Below are 26,085 nucleotides of genomic sequence, written 5' to 3' on the forward strand. Positions count from 1 at the left end.
CGTCCACCTTTCAGGGGTGCAGAATGGCAGCATTTTGGTGCGTGCCAGTGTGGCTCACAACCCTCGGATTGGCAAAAGCCAGTGGAAGTTGCCTTCAGGCACCACAATTAATTTCTTCTTTAGGCTGGAGCAATGAGCAGAAGCAGGTTTTGATATAAAAATTATCCAGCATATAGTGGATCCCACCATCTTCTCTGTGAGACCTAATGAAGAGATCCAGTTTGACTCCCTTTGGTAATCGTTGTGGCTTCTTGGCAGCAATAAATTCAGAGAAACACAGCTTTGTGTCTAGAAGTAAGCAGATGGAGTTGTTACGAGAAATTCTGTATGCTTGATTGGAGTATTGAAGTTAACTTTAACTTTGCCATCTTTATACCAAAATGCAACTAAATTTCTGTATTTCCTAGTCACCAGAGAACAAATTCAGCAGAACTCATCTGTCATGGAAGGACAAGTGATATCCTAGGGCAATCTTCTTACTGCATTTACAAGTGCTATTTTGATACTTCATTTTGTATTTAAAAAGGCAGGCTTCGTCACACTTTTGTAACTTTAATACAGTCGGACATGTCATCCTATCTCGCTGTAATGCCAAATAAGCAATGGACTATTCTCTTAAGTCGAAAATAACGCGAACAGTCACCATCTGAGTCACCTCACATTGATAAAAATATAAATGTCTTGAAAGCAAGTAATGATGGGTTTTGTTAGTTTAAAAATATAGCATTTATTCTACCTGTTTCACTAGCAGTGCAAAAGCTGGAAATCCGTGGTCTAAATGCTAATTGTATATATCAGGGGAAGTGGGAACGTCATGCAATAAAACTTATAACTGATATTGTTGGTGTGCACAGGAAGGTGAAAATGCATCTGCTGAGGAAAACACTGAAGACGCAGAGGCTCCATCTTCATCCAGAAAAGCGTCTGGGAAATCCCAAAGTCAGGATGAAACTGACGGTAAATGTTAACATAATAATTTCAGTGAAAAATGTATTTAAAAGGTCATTGAGAGCATTTTTTCTTTGGTAGCTGACTTTTAATAAATACCTGGCTGCTTCTTTTGAACCTGTGGGTATTGAAGCACATCATTAGAATGTATGTCTTTGTAGGATGTTCCGAGCCATAGCTAGGGTTTTATCTTTGTTCAGTGTTCTTCAGGGGCTAGATCTGGCCAGTTGGTCATCTTTTTCTGGAAAAACCTCCACTTTTCCCCTCCTGGCTTGTTAACCACATGGTCTCAAATATTTACTCTCTCTAAAGCTACAAATAATTTGAAGTTGTTAACTTATTTCAGAGTCTTCTCTGTGTTTTGTTTTGGCTTTTTCCCTGTGCATCTCTTTGCTAGTCTTTTGCCGAGACTTGAATTTTTCAGAATACTTGATTCTACTGTGTCAGTGTTACCATCTTCCGTTGTCATCCAGAGTGAAATAAAATACCTAAAAAGAAGAGTTTCTTTTTTCCTCTGTGTTTTTTTCTCCTACTCAGTTTTCCTTTGGCCTGTTTAGAGTGCCTACCTTTATTTCTCTCCTTATTTTCTGTTGGATATTCCTAGCTACGGATTCCCTGACTGGCTTTCTTTGTGCAGTTACTGCAGTGGTAATAGCTCCTTAGATGCTTTAGCAAAATAAGCTCAACTTCCTTGGCATTCCTGCGTAGTGAAAGGACGTGCAGGAAGTGGTAGAAGCAGCGTTTCTCTCTCTAGTTTGTATCAGTGGTTGTTGATCCCATGCTTCATGTTCTGGATTTGAGCTTGAGATTTAGAGTGTTGCTGTCTTGTTTCAGACGTCTTCTCCATGCACTGGTCAGGGTGTATTCTTGTGGGATTGCTAGTGCTGTGAGATAGCAAAGTGCAGTTTTTTATCTCTTTGTGTTGGTTCTTAGACTCTGCCTACTTTCACTGCAAATTCTCATCATTCTGGTTTGGGTTTGTTTGGTTTTTTTTTCCCTCCTAAAATTTCAAAATTAGGCCTTAAATTCTTTCACCAAAAATGTGTGTCAGTGGTGCCTTGATTTTGAAAGTATGGCCAGACCTCATCCTAGAAGGACAGAAAATGAATACTGGAGGTGTGGTTGGAGCCAGACACCTGTGGTTCCTTATTGACCCCTTCTTTTTGCTGATGTCTTGGAAATACTTCCAAGCTGCTCTTTTCTGCTCTGTATTCCACCTAGTCTGTTACATCTTTTTTCGTGCACATGATCTTTATCTAAGAAAAAACATATCCTGATAGATTTGTGTGATGCTGTTACTTCTGCTCTTACTACAGAGAAGGCAAGTCTCAGGAGCAGTCAGAATCAGGTAATATTTATCACTATTTAAAAAGTTGCCATTAGTATCAAACTTAGGATATTCAGAAGAAAAATGTTAGGTCATTGTTAAAAGCACTTTTGATATACGAATCTTCAGAGCTTATCTGCTTCAATCTTCAGATGCTTCCTGCAGCCAGGAAGACTGAAAGAAAAGGGAAATTAAATTAATCATTAGTTTTTTTCAGATGGGAGGAAGAAAAGTCTTGATTTTTCGATGCTTAATATCCAAGTCAGAAAAAAAGTAACCAAATAGATCCAAGTCAGAAAAAAAACAAACCAAACATAAACTCAGGTGTAGTACCCAATTCCCTCTTGTATATACACAATATAGGATAGCTTTATTTTTCAGTCCCAGCTTGATGCTATGGTTATTCTTTTATCAAATCTTTAGATGCCCAATCCCCTATCTGAAACCTTTCAACACCACATATTTTGATATTTTGCATAGATAGAGACTTGTGGGCAATTATAACCCTGGGTTAGCTTAGTAATGAGAAGTCGTAATTAAAAAATGTGAAAAATATTAAAATTATGTGCTTTAAGCATATTTGATTTTGATATATAGCATCGTATTCTTATTTATTTTAAAGAATTTTCTTATTTCTTTTTCTTGAGAAAGGTGAATAATCTGGATTTTGCATTTACACACATTAAGAGGTACTTATTGTCATGGAGAGGATGGTTACAAGATGTTGTTTTAAATTACTTCTAAAAATTGGTTGCTGCATTATTGTTTACTGTAATTGTCTGCTCACTTAGCCTCTTCATCTGAAAAGCTTTATTCCGTCCAACCAGTTCAATGCTTGAAAATTGCTTTAATATACTTCTCTTGTGTGGATTGAGAAAAATGTTGAGTAAACTGTTGCTTTGTTCTTTGTGTTCCTCCATCCTTTCACTTCAAATATCCAGAAAATGTTAGAGGCTGGGGTATGCTAAGCATTGGTGATGAATAATGCAGAGTTTTAAAGCCAAGGAGATTGTTAATAGTTTTCCTGCATTTCTGCAGGCCTCTTTCTTCTAGCATAACTGTTTCAAGTGGACTGCTAATTACGAAGAATTCTATTTTCTCTGCACTTGTCCTGATAGGCAGCGTGTGCTCTTGATTATATCATAAACCTTTTTTGTTTCTTTCTCAACCAGGAGAAACTTCAGATGGTGTCAGTAAATCTGTTCATCGGGTCTTTGCATCCATGCTTGGGGAAAATGAAGAGGAAGAAGAGGATGAAGATGAAGAAGAAGAAGAGGAAGAGGAAGAAGAAACTACTGAGCAACCCACAGCTGGAGATGTTTTTGTGTTGGAGATGGTACTTAATCGAGAGACCAAGAAAATGATGAAAGCAAGTATTTAAACTTTCACGTAACTTCTCTGTATCCCCTGGAGCATAGTGCATAAATGACAGTTTGTGTGATTTAAGCTACTTGCGGGGAAACCTGCCTGAAAATAATCCTGTGTAGGATACTTCTGCTTGTGTTGGTGTTGCCTGTCTTTGTTTTTTTAGAAAATTATGTAGATTAATCTTTGAAAATTTTCAAAAATAATGAAATGAGTTTTTCCAGTATCTGGATTGTATTTGTGTTAGATATCAGAGTTACTCTGTCAGTTATGAAAATTACCAAATGTTTTGGTCTGTCATTTTAATATCGCTAGTACTTAAATAACTTGTTATTAGGTAGTGTTAAGCACAAATGTGACGGATGTCTCCTGAATTTGGGCACAACTGAATCCTTGGTAGAAGTAACAATACCCCTTTTCTATTTAGGAGAAAAGACCTCGCAGCAAACTTCCTCGTGCCTTGAGGGGTCTGATGGGAGAGGCCAATATCAGGTTTGCTCGAGGAGAACGTGAGGAGGCTATCCTAATGTGCATGGAAATCATTCGACAAGGTATGTTAGAACAGTAAAACTTTTTGGCTTTAAGGGTATGGTGAAACTGCCATGAACATCAGGAAAATTCAGTGTGGCTTCACTGATGATGAAAATACTCAGTACAAGGAATGTCACTGTATAAGTTGCAAGGAATTAAGACTGTGTGGTGCATTTTGAGTGCATAATTTTGCTTATAAAAAGAAACTAGGACCCTAATTCCACAGAGCACCCTGGGCCTTTGCTTGGCTTTACACAGTTTGCTTCTATTGTCTTTGTAGAACCAAGGTATAAACGTCAGCATGACTTACAGTGTAGAATAATGCTATAAGTTAGCATTGGTAGGTTCAGTCAGGCTGTTTAATAATTTCTAAAAAGGAATCGGAAGCTTGTCTGCAAGTTTGTTGTGAATTTAAACAGAGCACTGCTGATGGCTCATATAATTTTGCTATCTGTTGTTTGCAGAAAGGCAAGTTATTTGTTTTCAAGGTGGTTTTAAAACAATGGTTCTTAATCATTCTTTTTGTCTTCACACAGCTCCTCTTGCTCATGAGCCATTTTCCACTCTTGCCATGATCTATGAAGACCAGGGTGATATGGAGAAGTCACTACAGTTTGAACTGATTGCAGCTCACTTAAATCCTAGTGATACTGAGGAATGGGTTAGACTAGCAGAGATGTCGCTGGAACAGGACAATATTAAACAGGCTGTTTTCTGCTACACAAAAGGTAGCGTAGCGACCGTTTTAATATTTAAAAATAAATTTTAGCTGCTAATAGCAATCATTTTGTTTTCTTTTGCTTTCTAATATAGTTTGCTGCAGTTTCCTAAGATTCTGGTACCTCTGTCCAGAGTTTGATGAAAGATTTCATGAATCTTTAATATAGGATGTCCTTTTCTTACAAAAAGCTTGTGCATGTCCACTAACATTCATCTATTCAGGTAGATGAATGTGAAATCCGTTGTTGCCTTTTCCTAAGCTAGGCTACTAATAAGCTTTTTCTTGTAGCTCTGAAATACGACGCATCCAATGTGCGTTACCTATGGGAGAGATCAAGCCTGTACGAACAGTTGGGGGAACATAAGATGGCTATGGATGGCTACAGGCGTATTTTGAATCTCCTGTCTCCCTCTGACGGAGAGCGCTTCATGCAGTTGGCTAGAGACATGGCAAAGTAAGTTGGACTTAAAGCTAGTGTAATTTGGTTTTCCAGAGTTTCTCAAAAACTGGTATTAAAAAGCTCTGCAGCTGATTCAAGCTGGGTATGCAGCGGAAATCAAGGAATGCTGGGGGTGACCCACAGAATAAGCATGCGTTTCCCAACTATTGTGATGTTTCTGAAGCCTGACATGTGTGAATTATGCTGTGTAGGATCAATGCATCATCTTAGAAGTGTTGCGTAAGAGAATAAAATGCAAATAGTGATGACTGGAAAGATGCCAATAGTATACGATTATATACAAATGCAATACATTTTTTATCTATGTAATATCACTGGAGACCTGAAAACTTATTGCCAGCAAATCTGAATTAAACAAATTCTTCAATCTGAAGTACAAACCATCTGCAACAGAACATAGTTTATATGTCATTTGTGGTTCACTTCTGGAGCAAGTAAAAATCTGCCTCCTTCCCTTTTTTGCTAATGAGAGCAGATCAAGTCGTAGAAGCTCACCGGAGATAGAGGAGGCTTGTGGTGTAGCTCACTTATCATAGTTTTTAGTAAGCTGTTAGCTACTTTATATCTCAGCTTTCTAATGCATAACTTGTAGAAAGGTGTTACTGGCCTGTTTCAAAGCGGTTTGTTAAGTCTTTTGATGTTCATGGCTGTGAAATGGACAAAAAAATGCAAGGAAGTGTATTGTAACAGTATTATTTTTGAAACTTTTTTTGAAACCAGTTTAATGCAATACATTGTTGATACCTGGCTTGAGGTGGGGGATGTTGTAAGGAAAACTCCAGTGATGTCCTAACATACAGGGCAGAAAATAACGGTAATTATTTGAAATACATAAAAATTGTCAACAGTTGTAACAAAAGAAAAAACACCCTCTTTCCCACTGTCTTTTGTAACTTGCTAATAAAAATATTTGCTAATAGACAAAAATAAATATGAAAATAATTTTGCTAATATTCAATGTACGTACTGTCATTTATCTGAAATACTTAGCATCTCATATCTGTGCTTTATAGGAGTTACTATGAAGCAAACGACGTGACCTCTGCTATCGAGATAATAGAAGAAGCCTTTACTAAACACCAGAGCCTTGTCTCCATGGAAGATGTTAATATTGCAGCCGAACTATATATTTCTTCCAAACAGTATGACAAAGCATTGGCGGTATGGAGAATTAAATGCATTTCTGTACTGTGTTAAGCACCTCTTTGCCAATCGGGACGGACCGTTGATAATCCTGTAGTGCTTAAATATGGTCATGTTTCTATAGTGATAGAGCTGATCAAATACTGCTTTCTGTTCGTTCTGTAGTAATTAGCATTGAAGTTAATGGCTTGATTTCATAAGTCGGGGGCTGATAGACTTGTATGCTGTTATAGGTTTAAAATTTTAGGACCCTTCCTCTCCTTCTCTACAATTGCCATAACCTTAGTAGCCAGGGAAGACCTATGATCTGGTTTTGTGAGTGCTACCAGCAAAAAGCAGTCTCGAAGTTGAAGGTTAAACGGGTGACACTGAGTAGTCTAATGGCTCAAATGCAGACTCTTGTTGCTTTATCTGGCATACTTGTGTTACAACTAATAATTTATACGTTAAGCATGAAGCACACATTTCAGAAAGACAATACATCTTGACTCTAAGGCATCAGGAATTGGAGAAGATTGCTTATCTGTTCCCAATTTGTTCTAGTGGTTATTAACCCTCACTTCTGAGGCATTTACCAGTTGATTTGGTCTGGCTTTGAGAGGAAAGTCTTTAGTGTCTGGCTGTTGTTATTCTTTCCCGGGTGGATTGAAAAGACACTAATAGTTGGGACTTTCTCCTTGTGAACTTTCTTATTTGCTGATATTAATTACCTCTTTTTATTTTCCCCCGAAGATTTTATTTAAATGTCTGTCTGTGTAAAGCATCATTAGCCTGCAAACAATTCCTCTGACCCTTCTCTGTATTTCTTCCCATTTTAAAAATCAAACAGTCAATTTTATGTACCCAGTATTCAGCTGCCAGATTTATTAATACAGTACTCCGTTGTAGAACTGTTCCCCTGTTCCTTCTTGGTGGTTCTCCTCATGTCCGTTCTGTCATTCTTGTTCCTAGATAGCTGAATCTGTATTTGAGCTGGTAAACCAAGCCTTTAAAAAATAATTGTCTTAATACAGTCATCTGGTATGTTCCTCTAAGGGCCACGTACTCTGTGTTTATCACTCATGTTTGGGCAACAGTAATGACTTAAATACTTGCTTTACAATTCATGAACAAAAATACCAAACCGAGTTGGGTCTTAGACCAACAGTCGTTCACACCTGTGCGTTTCCCCCTCGCACTTCCCCATTGGCAAGTGAATGTCTTGAATTGTCTGTCTATGATTTTTATTTTTTTTAATTAGTTGTTCTATTGAATTATACTAGTTTTATTGAGGTCATGATGTGTATGACTAGGGCTGTTGTAAAATGTCAGTATGTAGCTGTGAATTTTTTTTATTTATTTATTTATTTTTAAACTGAGACAAACCATTTGGTTCCTTTGCAATGTATTAGGCTGAGGAATCCTTGGAGCATTTTGGAAAGATCTGTGGAGAGCTTATCTGTTTACCTGGTGCTTTGGTTGCTTTTTCTGCTTTCCAAAAGACATTAAAAGAAGCTATAAAGGTTAAAAACTTTTCTAGTTGTGACGAAAGTAACTGTTATATTTGCTAAAGAGATGCCGATTGGATCATCTAAGTAGTCAAAAAATAGTGGACAAAGACATAAGATGATCAAACTCAGTACTAATCAACTAACCCCATGTGAAATGAATGCAGCTTTTCTTCTGATAACTTTTGTGATGTCTAAAACAACTGCCGTGTGGTCCGGTTACTCCATAAATCCTTTAAATCTTTAAAATGATCCAAGTTACTTGTCTGTTTTAGGTTATTACAGATTTTGCAGGAATTGTACTTGAAAAGAAAGTGTCAGAAAAAAGTGCAACCGAGGAGAAAAAAGGTAAGTAGCTACCAAGCGGTTAGTATGACCCAGCTGTTCGTCTAATATGACATCTTTCTTTCTGTTACCTTTTCAACTCGTGGGTATATTTTAATGCATGTTGACAGGCTTTTCTCTTTTGAAACTTTTCAGTATTTTTAATGAATTACGTGGCACGACCTCAGCTTTCTATAAGGAGTTACTCTGATATCCAATTAGCCCTGCTGACTCATTAAGGACAAGGACTGCTCTCCAGGCAACTGGAGGCCTTTTAAAGTTCTAAACATTCCTTGGAGTGTTCACATCAGGCCAGTTATTTCTGCCAGCTAAATAGCTTCTGAAAAAAAATTGGATAAGTTTAGTGGCATCTGTAGTCAAGAATATCAACCTTTGACCTGAGAATAATATTCTTCATCAATCCTACTTCTGTTATTATGTATTTAAATGGTTTGGTATATAGAAATCTAGGGATATTAGCTTGTAATTGAATGAAGTAGGTTGTTTTCGAGAAACCTGCTTTGTGAAAGTCATTGCTTAAGTCTGAAAAATATTTGTTTGGGCTGTAGAATGATCACAGCATGCCAACTCCATAAGCAGACGGTCTGTTCTATGATTAAACTGACTGGTTGTTTCAGCAATCCGATCCAAACCCAATGTAGTATAAGAAATTTTTGTTGTCTTTTTGCTTTAAGGACCAGGTAAAAATACAGTTGATCAATGAACAACTGTCCTGATAGAGACTTTTAACAGATAATTTATAAGAAACAAATCTATAATGAGTTTAGGAATTAAAACACAGTGTTGCCACGTTACCTGGGGTGTGTAATTTCGTAAGACAAAGCTTCTAAACTACCCCACAGCTTGATTCCCTGCCCTTTGTTCCTTTATAACTTTTTTGAATGCTTCCTGCTCTTCTGTCCTTAAAAAAAAAAAGTCCACTTTTCATAGTAAGCTACCAATCAAGTGTGGATTCAAAATTGAGTAACTTTTGGCTTAGCTGGTTCTACTAGGATAATCTGTTAATTTTTTAAAAAAGATACAGGGGCAGTGGTGGAAACTCAGGAAAGCCAGGAGGCAGAGACTAAAGACCAAAGTCATCCAGTTGCTGAACCCAGTGCTGCAGGTAAGTAATTTAATTTTTGAATTTCATACAAGTCTATGAACTGATCATATGCTCAGGAACCAGGTCGCAATCATGTGAAAACTGGGAGAGACTTCTAACAGCAGAGTAATGGGGCTGATCCAGAAAAGGTTTCTTGTGTACTGTCTTTCTTACTCACAACTTACTTCTAACCCAGCCAGTTACCAAATCCAAAAGCATTCTTCTGGGGCATACCCACTTTGGAAAGAAAATTTTTCATTTTGTAGGAATTTATCGGTAGGTGAATAGTTACTCTCATGCTGGCTATTAAGTTTAGAGAATGATGAATTAATCTGCATGTTGTGATTTTCAGTAACTGGATGTGAATGTAGAAGGTAATAGGGAAGCCTTATGTTGGAAATCAGTTTTCTCAGTTTATAGCAATCACCCTTTGAATGTCTGGTGTAAGAATTAAGGTGAAGTAGAACTTAAACAGAGTAGTTAAGGAGGTATCATGACCGCATGTGAAGGAAATACAATAATGGAGTTTTACTGTATGACCTGTAGTTTTCTAGCATTGTCATGGGTAACTACTTTGTCTCGTGTTTGCATTGTCATCGAATTTCATTCTGTCTATATGTTGTGTAAAGTTCTGTAGTTAACTGTGTGTAACAATGTACACAGCCAGATCCCTGCGACACAGGATTAGCTTAATAAGAACAAATACCTTAATACAGCGTATTTCCTGCAGAAAGCAAGGAGAGGAGAGTACAGGTGCATAAATTGCTAAAGAAAAGCTTTATGAAGCAAGCACGTCTTAAGAGGGCGAAGGCTGTAAAGCGCATCCTGCGGGATCCGGCTGTTGAAGTCGATGCAGACTGACAGCACTTGATACTTCAGATGAAATTATTGGGATCAGAGATAGTAGGAACAAGTTGTTCCAGCTATCGTCAGAGATACAGACGAAAGGGAGAGGGCAGGCTTACACCAACGTTTGCTAGTCAATGAGAATATATCTTCTTCATTGGAGCTGAATATGGCCTGAAAGGGATGTGAAGCTTGTGAAGTGCTTGCTAAAGCCTATGGGTTCAGAAAGAAATTCTTTATCTTCTCACAGCTGTGGAGAAGGTCAGCTGCTGTATACCTGAGGGCGTTCCCATAGACATCACAGTCAAGCTGATGGTGTGCTTGGTTCACTTGAACATCCTAGAGCCGCTCAATGTAAGTAGAAGCCAACTCAGAAGGTGGGCGATGTTCTAATAAATTACCAAAGCAAGTAATTTTTCCTGGTTTTGTATGACGGAGGTCGTTGAGAGACCTGGGGAGATTCTTTTTGCTTCCCTCCCACTCCAAGAGAGAAACCTAGCAAACCTATAATAGCAGAAATACTATTTTTGTCCTTATAAATTATGCCTCCAATGGAAGTATTAAAGCGCAGTAAATCACAGCATATGTGTTGTGAGAGGCCCAGGACCACGTTGCAAAGTTGTTGAACACTAAGGAACACATCTTCGTTTTGTTTTGAAGCCCTACTAAATCTGAAGCCTGTTCTTTCATAAAGAGCACTCCTCACTGATGGGCACTTTCAGCCGTTGGATGTGAAATGTCTAGAATAGAAAAATATGGCTTTTTCAGGAGTTGTGAAATTCAAGTCTTTGTTTTTCACTTTTACACTAGCATTTAAATAAAGGAAATGTAGTTAAGAATGCAAAGAGAATAAAAACCACTGCATAAAAATGTAAGCTTCCAACAACTGTATCTTAAAGAAATATTCTCGTTAGTTATTTGTGCTTTTAGTGTCTTGTGTGGTTGTTTTAAAGCCTCTTTTGACCACTCTGGTGGAACAAAATCCAGAAGAAATGGGCGACTTGTATTTGGACGTCGCAGAGGCGTTTCTGGATGTTGGAGAATACAACTCAGCGCTGCCTCTCTTGAGTTCCCTTGTCTGTTCAGAACGATACAACTTGGCTGTCGTCTGGCTTCGGCACGCGGGTGAGAAGAAGCAGGACTGCTGAGCACGTGGTGCTGAGAGATGATAATAAAATGCTGAGCATTTCCAGGGCCCTTTATCTAAAATCACTGGGATTTTAGATTCACATGTTGAATGATAATTGGTATTTGCAGAACTATAATTGGAGTTTATTATGACAGCCCTGTCATGGAGCATTTTCTTGTTCTTCATCTAGACTGAAATTTACTTCAGCTATAAATACTTTATTTGCCCGTAAGTGAAACAGCATCTATTCTGCATTCCATCCTGTCAACTGATGATGCTTTAAGTGAAACTGTGAATGTATCGGTACATATTTCTGAATATTTTCACTTTAATAATGCATATTTTCGGTGGTTCTAACTGAAAAAGTATCTGAAAAATATATTAACTATTTTGCAAGCTTTGAAATATTCTTTTCTGCCATTTAAGTGTATTGTGTTGTGTGTGGTATTTTTAGAGTGCTTGAAGGCTTTGGGACACATGGAGCGTGCAGCAGAGAGCTATGCCAAAGTTGTTGATCTTGCTCCATTGCATCTGGATGCAAGAATCTCACTTTCAACACTTCAGCAGCAGCTGGGCCGACCTGAGAAAGCTCTGGAGGCTCTGGAACCGATGTATGATCCAGATACGCTGGCTCAGGATGCTAACGCTGCCCAGCAGGTGGGTAAAGTGTTCTGTGCTTCCAGTTTAGGATATTTTATTCTGCTAAACTATGGTAGTGGTCAAAGACGTCAACTATGTAGGACCAGGGATTGAGACTTACTTATCTTACTTACATTGAGACTATGGTTGAGCCTTCAGAGCACAGCAGATGATTCATCACAGAGTGTCAGGGATGAGTCCTCATGGCTCTTTCTCCCTGACCATTTTATCAGTATTTCCTCTCTCCCACCTGATCACTTCTGTGTGATGTGCAACCACTTTGATGCCAATCTTGATGCCAATCACTTTGCATCAAGTTGATCAGCAGTTGCTACATACAAGCTACGTGGTTTGGCCTCTACAGATTGTAAATGATTGTGTAGCAAAGGTTTTATATCCCCTCCCCAGTAGCACTTTCACTATAGGTAAGGGTTATGCTGAATTGCTCTGAAATTTGAGAATTTGAAACAGTAATTACTGCAGGGCACTTTAGGGAGCTCTTACCTGCTGCTGCTAAGATTCTTCCAGCTTTCTAAAACCTTTTCCAATCCTATTAGTACTGTATTAAGTCAGAATTGTTTGTTTTATGAACTCACTCCCTGCGCAAGAGGTTGAATAATAATGTTTAATATTATCTAGGAATTAAAGCTACTCCTCCATCGTTCGACCCTGTTGTATTCCCAAGGCAAAATGTATGGTTACATAGACACTTTACTTACAATGCTGGCAATGCTGTTGAAGGTAAGCCAATCTTTACAGCTACACCTTAAGAAATTGGACAGCTATGAGCTGGGTTAAGATAAGTGACAGACAAACTCAGGAGGAGAGCTAGTGTTTTTAATATGCAAATGGTATCATAATTTTGTTAGACAATAATCTTGCAGGGAGTCTGTAACGCTGGTGTTCCTGCCCGTAGTGTTCAGAGCAGAGGACCGCTTGCGTGTAGGATTCTTAAGGCAGTGACTTCAACTCCCTGTTCCTCAGTGTACATGGAACGCACTGAGTACTAAAGCTGCTTCATACCTTTTTAGCAGTCAGCATAGTGCTTTCTTGAAATGTTGATACTGGTTTCTATTTCATCAATTTTCCTTTGAATTCTTAAGGGGTTTTTTTATATTTTCTTGTGATAAAATCACCAAAGAATTTATTTAGCCAGTAAATACAGTAGTGGTGGCTTTGTGTTACTTTTTATTTGTTTGTTTTTAAATAGGGAGTGAGGGGAATATTGAGACCTGAGTTTTATTAATCTGGTCAGAGCCATTACTACTGTATTACATTGGTTGAGTAGGTGACTATCCACATATTTCTGAAACTGATACAGAAAGGCATTGCTCTAGTTATGCCTCTACGCAAATAGTTTTGATTTCAATAAATACAGGGATGTTCCAATCCCAGGAAAAGTCTTTTAAGTTATTTAAAGAGTTTGCATCTTTCTTTTGCATAGCCCAGTTTGCACTGGAGCATGAGACAACACGGAGATGATATTCCTCTTGGGAATGTTCTCTCTCATGTTCTTGCTCTATTGAGGCATTTCTAAATTGCACTGTTTTGGCATGCAACATGAGCAAGATGCATTTGCCATAAAACTGCTTTTGTTGTAGGATGTATTAATGTAATCTGAAATGCTGCCCTTAAATTTGTTTCTAGGTAGCAATGAGCAGAGCTCAGGTGTGTTTGATATCTAGTTCCAAATCTGGAGAGAGACACCTCTATCTTATTAAGGTGTCAAGGGATAAAATTTCTGACAATGACGACCAAGAGACAGCAAATTGCGATGCAAAAGGTAACAAATGTTTATTAAAAACAAAGCAACAAGATGAACTCCTTAGTTCTGAAAAATGAAATAAATGTTACTATTTTGCATGCTAAATCCATGCAGTTCGTGTTAACGTTGCTTTACTTCTAGGGCAAAGAAGGCAGCAAAAATTAAGATAGTATAACTTAAGGGAACAATCCCCTTTCAGAGAAAAATAGTAAGATTAAAGAATAATTCAGATTGAGAAGGACCTCTAGAGATCATATGGTCCAACATTCTCCTCAGTGCAAATATAATCCACGCAAATCTAGAACATAATAGAAATACATGTTTTAAAAGTGGTGTGATTTTGTCTTTTTTTTTTTTTTGACTGGCCCAGACTTGATTGAGCCAGACTACACGTTCTTAAGCATCATTTGGTAATTAAGAAGAGGAAATTTAATGCATTCATGTGGTATGTTTGCAACCTGAACTGTGTGTATTTCTTGACATTTGTTCCCAAGTTTTCACTGTTTTTTTGCTGATGTTTTGCAAACTGTACTTCAACTGAAAAAAGTAAATGTTTTATCTTTATTTTACCTGTTAATGCTGAGATGTTTTGGAAAAGATCAGTTTGACATATGCGCTTTTTTTTTTTTTAGAGAGTTTAACTCTCTTGTTTTAATTTTCTCAACTTACTGACTTCAATGTTTTTAGCAATTTTTGCCGTTCTCACGAGTGTTCTGACAAAAGATGACTGGTGGAACCTCCTCCTGAAGGCTATATATTCCTTGTGTGACCTCTCCCGGTACAAGGAGGCAGAGCTACTCGTGGATTCCTCATTGGAATATTACTCGTTTTATGATGATAGACAAAAGCGCAAGGAGCTGGAATACTTTGGGCTCTCTGCTGCAATTCTGGACAAGAACTTCAGAAAAGCGTACAACTATATCAGGTGGGGTACTGACAAGGTAGAGCAATCTCTTCTGTGATTTTTTCCACTGAGGCTGTAGTCATACTGCTGAAAATATTGCTAAAGGAGGCAGGCTCATGCTTTTCAGCTTTCACTAAAACAGGTAAGACTATTGAAATTAAAGAAGCTTTCTGATAGCCTCTGATTCCAAAAAAAGCATAATGCAACAGTTGGTCGATTTGGCCAGAATCGTTGGTTCTGTCTTTCGCTTTCTACTTTGCCTCAGTCACTGATCTGCTCTTTGAATGTCTCTTCTTTGTTATCTTCCCTAAACTGTTGAGGTTTTATTGCAGATACAGTATTTACTGTATAGCATTTACTATTTTCTTGTATACGTTTCATTCTATAGAATCATGGTAATGGAAAATGTCAATAAACCTCAGCTATGGAACATCTTCAATCAAGTGACTATGCAATCTCAGGATGTCCGTCACCATCGCTTTTGTCTCCGCTTGATGCTGAAAAATCCTGATAATCACGCACTGTGTGTCCTGAACGGGCACAATGCGTTTGTATCTGGCAGTTTCAAGCACGCTCTTGGTAATATCGTTAATGGTCTAATATTAACAAATATAACAAGTGAATGCTTTGTTCTGAGAAATATTTATCGAAGTCATTTTTTTCATACATCAGAAAATTATAGGTGGCTTCACAGTGTTAGTCTGGTGCTTTGATTATTTTGTACACAAATCAAAGTATCGCTGAAGAGTTTTGCTAAAAAAATTAAGCTGACACGTTTCAAGTTTAGCACACATCGCCAATATAACTAACTTGCAAAGATAATTGAAGGCTAATGATAGTAAAGAATAAGAAGGACAGAAACAAACCAATTTAAACAGCAAATAAAGTCGGTTGGACATTTGAAGCAGGCCTTTGAAGTAAACCTACTGCTTTCAGTCAAGCCCTCCAAATGTCACACTTAAGGTGTGTGGCCTCCGGGATATAAATCCCAGCAAGGACCGTGTTCGCTTTCTGTGTCTGATTGTTTTCTGCTTATGTTTTTACATCACAGTCTGCATTCTTCCTTCAGAATCCAAGGAGTGCTGAAAATATAAAATTTCTTTTCATCTTTTTCCCTGTGTGTTTTGGTGTGGGTGCATTAAACTATTTCTTTTCTTAGTTCACACTTCTAATTTGAAGATTTTCTTTTTTGTCCTTAATTCTTCAGGAATTCTTTTCACAACAAACATCTTGATTTAGTTATTTGTTTTTAGGACAGTACGTGCAAGCCTTTCGTGCGAACCCAGATGAACCTCTGTACAGTCTTTGTATTGGCTTGACTTTCATCCACATGGCCTCTCAGAAATACGTGTTGAAAAGGCACGCTCTTCTGGTACAGGTGAGTTAGTGTAATTATTTTTACCTTTAGCGTTTCCTGGCTTTGGATCTTGCAGACAGCTATGGCTACAACGTAGTCTGTTTAAATAACTTTTAATAATTAATACGGCATTTCAAAAGAGGGAGGTGGTGAAACATGAACACAGATGAAGATGCTTTTGAACTGCAGTTATACCCAGATGAATCTCCTCTCCTTTTAGTTAAATGTAGCTTGTTCTGCTGTGTGTGTATAATGATCACTCACATAGATGCCAGCAGCTGCCAGCTGTTTGCAAAAATATTACTAATTTCAGTCTTGATGACTGTAGTCTGGATTTTCTTCCAAATTTTTCTTCTTGCCCGCCTTAGTCCAAAGAAGTGCTGTGGAGTAGAATCTCTGTCACGTGCCCTTCTTAGTTGTGTCTCATGAACTGCATTGCTGAAGTGAACTTTACAGACTTAGAAAGTGGGGTTTTTTCCCCCCGTCTTCCTTTTCTCTTCCCCCTTTTACGTGCCTCTTACCGCTCTCTTTATAAAGATTTTTTGAACTCCAGTTTAGGCTACCCTCAATTTTTCAGCTTCCTTACTCACATTTTTCTTTCATCTGCCAGATCCAGTTACAAACCACAGGCTCATTATTTCCAAACAGAATCTTGAAAGTAATTTCCTCTACCCTCCAACAAGTATTTTCATTAACTTGAAATGCCTTTTAATTCCTGTGGCCAATGAGCTCAGAGTCAGCAAAATATGGTAGGATCCTGAACTCTCATGACTTGTGAAACTGCTGAAAAACCGTACCTTGCCCTGGTTTTGACAAAAGCTATAGCTCCTCAGCTACTCTAAACCAATACCAATTATGTCAGTATCCAACTTAAGACATTTTGAACTTGCAAACTTTGGCCTAATTTTAATATTTTTATCCACTTCTCTCTGTGATCAGCCTGCCTTTCTTTTATGGGCTGCTCTGTTCTCCTTTTGTAACACACTTGAACAATGTCCTATTTATGTTACCCTCTGGCTATACGGTTCCCTGCTTTCTGTCTTCTCATTTCTTGCTTACCATACTTGGTATTTTTACCTCCTCTCTTGCTCCTATTGTAGTTGATTAATAATTCAACCACAGTGACATATTGGTGACCTTTATTATGATCATTAGCTGCTTGTGCCTGAAATAATTCCTCATGTTGAAGGAGCTATCTTCTCTGATTACCAACATGGTGCCTAAAAAGAAATCCTCTATTTACAACAGAGTCATCGCATTCCAAAGTGGTAACAAAATGAAATGCACAGGAGAGGATGAAAACGTTGTGTCCTCGATTTCTCCCTTCTGCATTCACCTCTTCTATCTCTCTGAGTTTCCCCCAGGGCTCCGTCAGTGTCGAATGAAACACTGCATGTTAATGTGAAATACCACTGTATGCCTCTTTGTCTTTCCCTGAGTTCTGTAGGGGGGTAGCGCTGGTCTGATGCCATTCATCTTTATAGCATCATGCAGACCTTGAGTCATGAAGAGTCTGTAACACACCAAGCCGATACATCTGTGACATCCTACAGATGAGAAACAAAGCACTTCCCTCGCTTTACAGCACGTCAGCGTATAAATGAGACTAGTTTGTTCCACCGGTGCCTGGTCACTGTCACTGTCCTGTTTTACATCTTCTGGGACATCAGCACCTGTTGGGTCCTGCCCCTCTGTCTGAAGCACAGCATGCCACGTAGGAGGAGCGGGTATTCACACTAAAGTTGACAACGAGATTAGGTACACCTGGGATGCTGCTAGTCATGTAGTTTAAATATATAAGTGTATATTTTAATTTTAAACTAAAAGCCAAATAAGGAAGTGTAACACTTACAGGGTGCTTTGACTTGAAATTTGTTAAAGCCTAGCACTGGAATTGCTGGGTATGAGTTTCCTTTCAAATTCTGCTGGAGACTTGGCAGTAGAACATCTGCTGGCTTCGAGAAGGGACATGAACTCTTGCCTGCTGCTTGGGATATATGGATTTTTCATGCCCTTATTCAGTGATGTTTATTTCTGGCCATTTTATAAAATGATATACTGATCATTTCCCTGATAACTGGTACTGGAATAAACGCTTACATGGAGCACAAGATCAAGAAAAGAATATGATTGCGTTCCAGAAATAATACTTTGATGTGTACTTCATGGAGTTCGGAATTTTGCAGAATTCTGAAAAGTTGTAGAATGAAACCATTTCTTGGCACTATCCAAGGCAAAGACTGAAGGAAAGGGAATGAAGGTCTGGGTTTTGGTTTTTTTTCTCCTTTTTAGAAAAAGAAAAAAAATTGGCTGAGGGTTATCCTTTAAAGATTTTTTTAAAGAAAAGTAAAATCTTGCTCTAGTCTGTCCTTTGGCTGCATGTTTTTTAACGTGGTCAGCTCTTCCGAACAAGAACCAGTCTTATCTGTGTGTATATTACATATAAATAATATATAAATATTATAATATATAAATAACTGTGTTCAGTTTATTAAAAAGATGTACCCATTGTTATCGAAGGCAGAGAGACTGACAGAGCGCACTTTTTATGGTCTCAGCTATCAAATGTGACTTATTTTTTGCCTTCAACTTGCATGTGGCTCTGTGGGGAAGCGGAGATCAAAAGTTGAAACAGATACATTTAAACGCCTGTTCTCCAGCCTGTTTTGCTGCCATTTTCTTAAAGGGAACATTCACAAACGTGCGTAATATGTGTACAGGGATTCTCCTTCCTTCACCGGTACTTGGACCTGCGTGGACCATGTCAAGAGTCTTTCTACAACCTCGGCCGTAGCCTTCACCAGCTGGGATTACTGCACCTGGCAATCCACTATTACCAAAAAGTACTTGAACTTCCTCCTCTCGCCTTAGAGGTAGTGTATCTTTCGAAGTTGCGTACAGAGAATAAAATCAGGTCAATGTTAACAATTTCTCAGCCATAGTTTAAACGGGTACATAAAAGTCCATGTGGTTGAGTTTCCTTTAATTTGTGTTGTAATTCCCTGTCGTTGGAAGCCCAAATCTGATTGTCAGCTGGTAATGTATTTAAGCATGTGTTAATTTCAAAGGTTTATGAATTTTTAAGGATTTACTAATCAGCTGAAGTAGCAGCAAAAAAGGTTGCTTAACAAATTTATCTGAATAAGTAGTTGAGCTTTATATATATTACATGCAATAAATTATAACTGGAAGTTCTGTATATTCACCCGTGCTATAAACCAGCGTGCTGGAGCACTGTGAACCGCTCTGAAGAAAGCCTAAATGCGTCTGAGCCGTGGTTTTGCTCCAGTTGATCTGTATTAGCTCGCCCTAATTGATGTGCCATACCTTTACAAGCCTGGTCTGAGAGAAAGATTTTGCCTAGCTTTGGCACGGGTAGGTAGAAAAATGGCAAGTGTATTTAGAAAACGGGAAGGGTTGGTAAAGTGAGAAGCGTGGGCGTTGGGCAGTGCTGGGAGTACAAAGCAGCAATCTTGTGACCGTGTAAAAGGTACAGGCAGTTATTCACATTCTGACTGTAGAAAGAAATACTTTGCTTACAAAGACAAATTAGGATGGTACTTTCTTTTTTATGGGCTGGCTATCTCATTTACAGCTAATGTTTTGAGCATGTAATTATATAACTGTTTGGTGATGACCAATATGTGGAAACTCGTTAGAGGGCGGGCACAAGGAATACTACTTCTTTTGTTTCTGTGCAGATGAAAACCTGTATAAACCATGAATATGTCATTTGATTCCACTGTAATTGCTACTCATGTTTCAAGATTTACACTATTTTTGCATATAGATGACTCTTCTAATCATTATTTTTACAGGGAATAGAAACTGATCAGACAGACTTGAGAAGAGATACTGCCTTTAACTTGTCGCTTATTTATCAGAGCAGTGGAAATACTAGAATGGCTCAAAAGATGTTGTACACCTATGCCGTTGTGTGATGAGGTTTGTGGCAGGTGGAATCGCTACTCTTTGTATTCACCTTTGCATTATGTAGTGCTGAGGAAATTGGTTTTATGTACACCTTTTTCTATGGATGGTCGGAGACGTGGCTTGTACCATATACGGCTTTGGGGACCTTTTCCACTTCTGGCATTTGAACTGTATCACGTACGGATGGAAGCTGTTCCGAGTACAACGCTGACATGCTCCAGTGTGTCTGTTGTTAGCTCTTCTGTGGTGCGTTGCTCCCTACTCTGATAGTCAGCCTTGTCTATAGAATCAAACAGTGACAACTGAAGCCCGGTGCCGTTTATTGGGGGTTTTTTTTTAGGGAAAATTGACAATGTGCAATATTACAACTAGTTACCAGTGAGGTTGTTCAAGAAGCCATATTCACTGGTGATGAGGCGTTTTTGATATACAGTGTTACTATAATATAGAAGAAATGGGCTCATACTAATCCCTAGAGGATGGAGAACTCAGTATTTCGAGTTCTTTAAAGTATTCTGAATTTTCTGGGAGTTTATATTTCTAGCAGCTGTTTTATTTGAAGGAGATTGATTTCTGTTTTACTGAAATCAGTGTGACCTTTGTTCTTCTGAACTTGTTAATAAAAATTCTGACGTTAATGATAATGTTTACTCATTCTCACCAAACATATATCCTACTGAATAGCTTATAGCAAAAAGTACTATAATAATATCATACAGCTTATTATTTAACATAAATTGCAAATGCTTTGGGTTTTTAATTATGTCTGACAGTTGAACAGTAGCATATGATGGTGGAGGTGTGCTGCTTCTACCCTAGTAAGAGAAGCAGGATGCAGTGCTTTATCATAAATAAAGAGTATAGAGTTATATGTATATATAGAAAAGGATATATGTTATGTGCTACAGCAAAATAAGGCTGAAAAATATTTTTAAGCAAGGCAGTTTGCTGAATAGAAAACAAACCGTGCTGTTGCCTCCCAAGCAGTCTTGTTACTTACGGTATCACAGCTAACTACTGCTAATTTGCTCTCAGCCCACTTTTACATGTAGTTGTGTTCTGGAATCATTTCATACAATGTTTAAGAAACAAGTCTTGTGCAATTGCCTAGACTAATCTTAAAGGTAAGGCAATTTTTTCTCAAATCAAGTATTAAATTACAATATATTGTGTGTCCACTTCACTAGAGACATGCTGGGCCATAGTGAGAATACAAAGGTGAGACAAATACCAATAAAGTATCACTAACTCGGAAAATTACAGCATGTTTTACTTGGAAATAGTAAAACAAAGTTTTACTAAACAGAAGTCCCATGCCAAGTTTGGAGAACTATAAATCAGATAACCATTTTAGTTATGTTAGCCTGGGGTGATCATAAGAGAAGGCCAAGATGTATGTACAGACATAGTATCGTTGCATCGTCTTGGGGTAAAAATTCTTCCATTGAAGCTTTCTTTATTCTTTATCGGCCTTTTCACCTCTTGTAACTCCATTGATTTTTTTGTCTTCTTGCAGCAAATGATTCCTGTCCCTTCATAGGAAAAAAGTCTATCGTGTCCCAGGAAGCACAGCCCTCAGCACTGAACTGTTGCTTGGAAAACAGAAACCAGAGATGCTGTATACAGATGCCCGTTGTATTATTTTTTTCCAAAACCGAGTCTGAAATACCCAGTATCCTATTGCTTGTACATTTTTTAAATAGACTTGACATAGAGGAAGGTTGTGGGGGTTTTTTTTAAGAGTTGTCTTAAAAATTGACCAACATCAAGGCATTACTATTAATTAATTCATTTCTGATCCCTACTATTGCTAGAATTCTGAAGTAGTTTAGTTTTTAAACGTAGGAGGTATGAATCTCTCGCATTCATACCAATAAAAAGGAAAAAATAGAATCTGAATGCTGATGACTTTTAATCTGCTTTCTGGATTGTTTTTAAGCACCAAGTAACAGAAACTTGCATTTAATTAAACCCAGTCATTATGGACTGGAAAATTCATACTGCTAGCAAACAGTGTTCTGAAAGGATGGCCTAAACAATTTTGAGCATCTGGAAGGAAGAGATACTGCTTGTCTCAATGCTAATTATCTAAAGCTTTCTCAAATGCTTGTGGAAAAACTGTATATGAAGATAGATTTTTTTCCTTCGTTACATCCAACTTGCATTTATGGTTATGACATAAACAGTCTTTTACTTAGATTTCACTTCTACACAATATTATAAATATGTTATATTGTAATGGTGCAGCAGTAACAGATTAGACTAGACAAGATTTCAGACAAAGCAGGAGACAACACAAATGCTGTAGGATTGTGAGCTCCCCAGTAAAAGGTTGTTTAACCAGGCACATCCCATGGGAACCAACCTGCTTAAGGAAAAACAAAGCAGAGAACATGAGCTGCATACAGAAAATACATATGTTAAGCTGGGCTTTTAGCTTATAGCCACAGCTGTACTCTCCCATACAGCACTGGGTAAGTTTTAAGTCACGCTTCACTTGCAATACCACTGATAAAGTGCCTTTCCTTTGGAATTCTTTTTCAAACAACGAAGTTGTGAACACGTACTGCACATCTCATCATTGTACTCTATGATGTGAGGGATGGAGAATGGACAGGGGACTGTGAATTTGAAACACAAATGTTTCTTGGGGTATGAGCATCTGTATGGGATTTATTTTGGCATGCGCTATGTTCATCTTCAGGCTTACCTGGCTGTAGCTTGTTTTAAGGATGCTCCCAAGAACCTAACGCTGGGGGTGATGAACCCAGCACCTTGCCTAAATTGCCTTCAGAGTAAGGACTGTTTTACCAAAATGTAAAATCATAGAATCATAGAATAATTTGGGTTGGAAGGGACCTTGAAAGGTCATCTAGTCCACCTCCCCTTCCAATGAGCAGGTACATTGTTGACTAGATCAGGTTGCTCAGGGCCCCGTCCAGCCTGATCTTGAACGTGTGGGAACAAACAGCAAGGCAGGAAAAGCTTGAAATCAGCCATTACAATTTTGGGAAAGCTTTCATAAATCGCTGAGAACAAGAGACTAAGAGGGACAGAATACTTAAATCAATGCCAGCCTCACCTGTCAGCATGTTGGGAATAGTCCTCAAGCCTCACTAAGAGAATTAGTAACAGTTTCTGTCAAACATACCACATATATTGTCAAACTGCTTGGTTTAACCATGATAATTTTGTTAGCTGTTTATTGCTGAAGAACTATTTTATATAAAACATACATTAACTCAAGGCTAAAAGACTGCTCATAAAGGCATCTACTGATTGTCTTAAAAACTGAATCATACCTTTTCAGTTGTGCTTACCTGACAGCAGCCCTGACAAGAGTAGAAAGCTGTTTGCCATCCGCATGCGCTGACGGCCACAGCCTGAGAGGAAAAAAAAACCCCAACCTTTTTGCTGCTTAGAAAATGTATTTTTAAATACTACAAATGTTACTGTAACTGAGAGGCTTAGCAGCTACCACTGTAAACCTGAATTATTGATCCTGCAGGTGGCAGCAGTGTTAATTACTACAACTTTATTGAAATTACTGTGTTTAAAGAAAGTAACAAGTTCTTGCCTGTTGTGTGCTGCTGATGTTTCAAATGGGTGCGCTGCCACTCGCCGTGCTGTGGTTCATATTGCAGAGCAGGCTCTGAGCAGACAAACTGGTTTCCTTTCAAAGGAAAGCAAGCTAGAAGATGGCTTCCAGGAGTGCTCCAGTTGCTAGTGAGCATTCGGTCAGCAGGATCAGACTAGAGCAAATCTGAAGTGAAAACCAATCCAGAACACATCCTGGACATTGGGACCAGCTCTCTTCATTCTGCATGCGACTCACTGAGCTGCACCACTTGCTAAAGCAGGCGTAGCTAAAGCTTAAGGTTATGCTAAAGTTAAAAGGTATTAGAATGCAGTAATCCTTCACAATTACACCGTATCTTATTGCTTTCCACCCTAAAGAGGTTTAGAAGAAGCAACAGGATGGGCTGAACCCCGAATAGACTGTCACTGTGCAAATGTACGTAAGTGCCAAGTTTAATGGCCACAGCCATATAATCAGACTTTGCGTTTCAATATACAAAGTAATTGCAGATGCGCAGCCCTAGAGAGAGCAGGGGATTCCGCAACAAGGAAGGGGTGAAGAACCAGCCCTTCAGGCATACCCTATGTTGGTAAAAACTCCCGCAGAGGTAAAACAGAGGGGTGGCTGGTGCTGCTGCCCTGCCAACGCGTAGTTCACGTGAACAGCTGCCGTATGCTTTTTGCACAGGCAAAGGTCACAATCATTTGGCCATTGTTAGGCAACCTACTTAAGCATTCAGTATAAAAAAAAGTGTTACATGGTTAAGTGCTTTGGCGGGGACTGTTTTTCATCTGTGATTACAGATTGAGTCCATAGCAAGCAAAACTCGATTACAGTTTTGAGTGCTGTTTGCCCAATGGCACTGTGGAGGTAGAGGCACAGCTTATGCTAAGTCACCTAAGCAGCTTTACAGAGCAGGTGTGGCACAGATGCCAATTGATTTCTAATGGAACCAGCTTGATTGGGATAACCCTAAAGCTGTATTGCATAGGCCTGCTTTTAAGCAGCACAATTTAATGGAGCTCAGGTGTGCATTAGCTTTAGTAGTGTGCACAGCCACCCCCTGCCCCATAGAACAGCCGTTTGCCTCAAGGAGAGGCTCAGGTCACCATGAATTAGTCCAGATTCCTATTGTGCAAGTTATAGTTTAGGACCAAATTTCTGAAGGAGCAGAATGAGCTAATTCCAGTGTGTCCTCGGGCTATTCCTAGGCTCCTGAGGTATGCAAGACTTCCCTCCCCCCTAAACTAGACAAGTATTGCGAATAACACGAATGGATCCCACAGAAAGAAACGGTACCATTGATCACAGAGGAGTTTGCAAGCAGCTCTGCTGAAGCAGCTCAGAGTGCGAGAACACCTGTACTGACACTAGTTGTACTGAAACCAGGTGGAAGAGTAAGCCAGGACGAAGACGAGCTGATCCTTAGTTGAACAAGCACGAAACGTCCATGTTATATAATCATCATCAACATCTGATGTCAGTCATCTGCTTCAACTACTCTCTCCCCAGTGTGTTGTTCCACAGTAGGCGAGGCTGAACGAATTCCACTAATTCTTACGAAGGTAAGGTGATGTGTGGTATACCATCACACACCTAATACATTCCTTATATGCTCCTAAAATAGCCCAAGGCTTATGTTCTGTCATGACCCAGATTTTATCTACATTAGAAGCAGCTGGTCCAGCCAGTTCCTCCCTGTCCTAGTCACGTCAGCATCCAGCCACAGACACATGACTCGGTCTTCAGTAATTCACCTGAACCCTCTGTAAACCAGTCAGATTTGTTTTGACAGCACCTGCCAGGTCTTAGTCTAAAGCTGGTAAAAGAAAAGTGATGAAAGCACAGATGGAGCATATCAACAGCATGTAGTTTACAGTAATGATAATTGTGTTGCTGTAGGTAGTAGTTTTGTTAGTATCAGCCTCACAACACAAAGCACCTGAGTCAAAAAGACAAGGTGACGGGTACGAGTTAATTCAAATTGGAATTTATGATTTAAACAACCATTGCTAGGTCCCCTGTATATGGGTGTCCTGTGAGTGCTTTTTCTTTGCAAGGCCTTCTCGGTGATACAGACCTATCTAACTTTGTCGGATCAAGTAAAGTTTCCGATTCTTCCAGCAGCTGGGTGCTAGCAGGGAGTCTCCAGGCAGCAGGTGATGCTCTCCCTGAGCTGGGAATCACCCAGTCAAGTGAGCTCATTTCCTGCCCAGCTCACGTGGGCCTTGCTGGTGGTGAGCTGGGAGGTGTTGGGTCCTTGCCCTGCTGTCCAGGGAGGTGCGAGTGGGAAGCTCTTCTTGCCTTTTCTCCTGGAAAAGATGCAACGTTTTATGAAGCTAATGACTGTTTGGGGAATCTTTGTTGTTACTAAGAGGAGATTAAAGTTTTAGCAGTTTAATACATGTATCTCTAAAAAGCTATCAGTTATGGAGAAGGCTGATGAACCTACACAGATAAGGTAAGCACAGCTTTTGAAAGGGTATCTATAAAGGTATGGAGGAGGGGAAGGAGAACTGCT

At 38.9% G+C, this 26,085-nt stretch overlaps 2 protein-coding genes across 14 annotated transcripts in view; one reads left to right on the forward strand and one right to left on the reverse strand.

Annotated features, from left to right (window-relative positions):
- The window catches only part of GTF3C3 (general transcription factor IIIC subunit 3), a 22,043-nt gene extending 447 nt beyond the window's left edge, over window positions 1-21,596 (forward strand). The window contains exons 2-20 of one of the 10 annotated variants that reach the window (XM_063342520.1): window positions 855-957; window positions 3,448-3,644; window positions 4,068-4,191; window positions 4,708-4,899; window positions 5,181-5,346; window positions 6,366-6,513; window positions 8,258-8,330; window positions 9,346-9,432; window positions 10,508-10,611; window positions 11,211-11,382; window positions 11,841-12,043; window positions 12,665-12,766; window positions 13,673-13,808; window positions 14,478-14,715; window positions 15,083-15,273; window positions 15,948-16,072; window positions 18,772-18,924; window positions 19,870-19,996; window positions 21,501-21,596. In XM_063342520.1, the coding sequence (XP_063198590.1) occupies window positions 855-957; window positions 3,448-3,644; window positions 4,068-4,191; window positions 4,708-4,899; window positions 5,181-5,346; window positions 6,366-6,513; window positions 8,258-8,330; window positions 9,346-9,432; window positions 10,508-10,611; window positions 11,211-11,382; window positions 11,841-12,043; window positions 12,665-12,766; window positions 13,673-13,808; window positions 14,478-14,715; window positions 15,083-15,273; window positions 15,948-16,072; window positions 18,772-18,924; window positions 19,870-19,992 (2,637 nt within the window). In that variant the 3' untranslated portion in view covers window positions 19,993-19,996; window positions 21,501-21,596. Of the gene's footprint in view, window positions 1-854; window positions 958-3,447; window positions 3,645-4,067; window positions 4,192-4,707; window positions 4,900-5,180; window positions 5,347-6,365; window positions 6,514-8,257; window positions 8,331-9,345; window positions 9,433-10,507; window positions 10,612-11,210; window positions 11,383-11,840; window positions 12,044-12,664; window positions 12,767-13,672; window positions 13,809-14,477; window positions 14,716-15,082; window positions 15,274-15,947; window positions 18,925-19,869; window positions 20,448-21,500 lie in introns of those variants that run through there. The other 9 variants (XR_010072108.1, XM_063342519.1, XR_010072109.1 and 6 more) reach the window with 9 other exon arrangements.
- The window catches only part of CCDC150 (coiled-coil domain containing 150), a 24,453-nt gene continuing 19,604 nt past the window's right edge, over window positions 21,237-26,085 (reverse strand). For 2 of the 4 annotated variants that reach the window (XM_063342516.1, XM_063342517.1), the window contains one exon: window positions 21,237-25,876. In XM_063342516.1, the coding sequence (XP_063198586.1) occupies window positions 25,766-25,876 (111 nt within the window). In that variant the 3' untranslated portion in view covers window positions 21,237-25,765. The remainder of the gene's footprint in view (window positions 25,877-26,085) is intronic. The other 2 variants (XR_010072107.1, XR_010072106.1) reach the window with 2 other exon arrangements.

Source organism: Chroicocephalus ridibundus, chromosome 7, assembly GCF_963924245.1.
Source record: "Chroicocephalus ridibundus chromosome 7, bChrRid1.1, whole genome shotgun sequence".
Classification (NCBI taxonomy): Eukaryota; Metazoa; Chordata; class Aves; order Charadriiformes; family Laridae; genus Chroicocephalus; species Chroicocephalus ridibundus.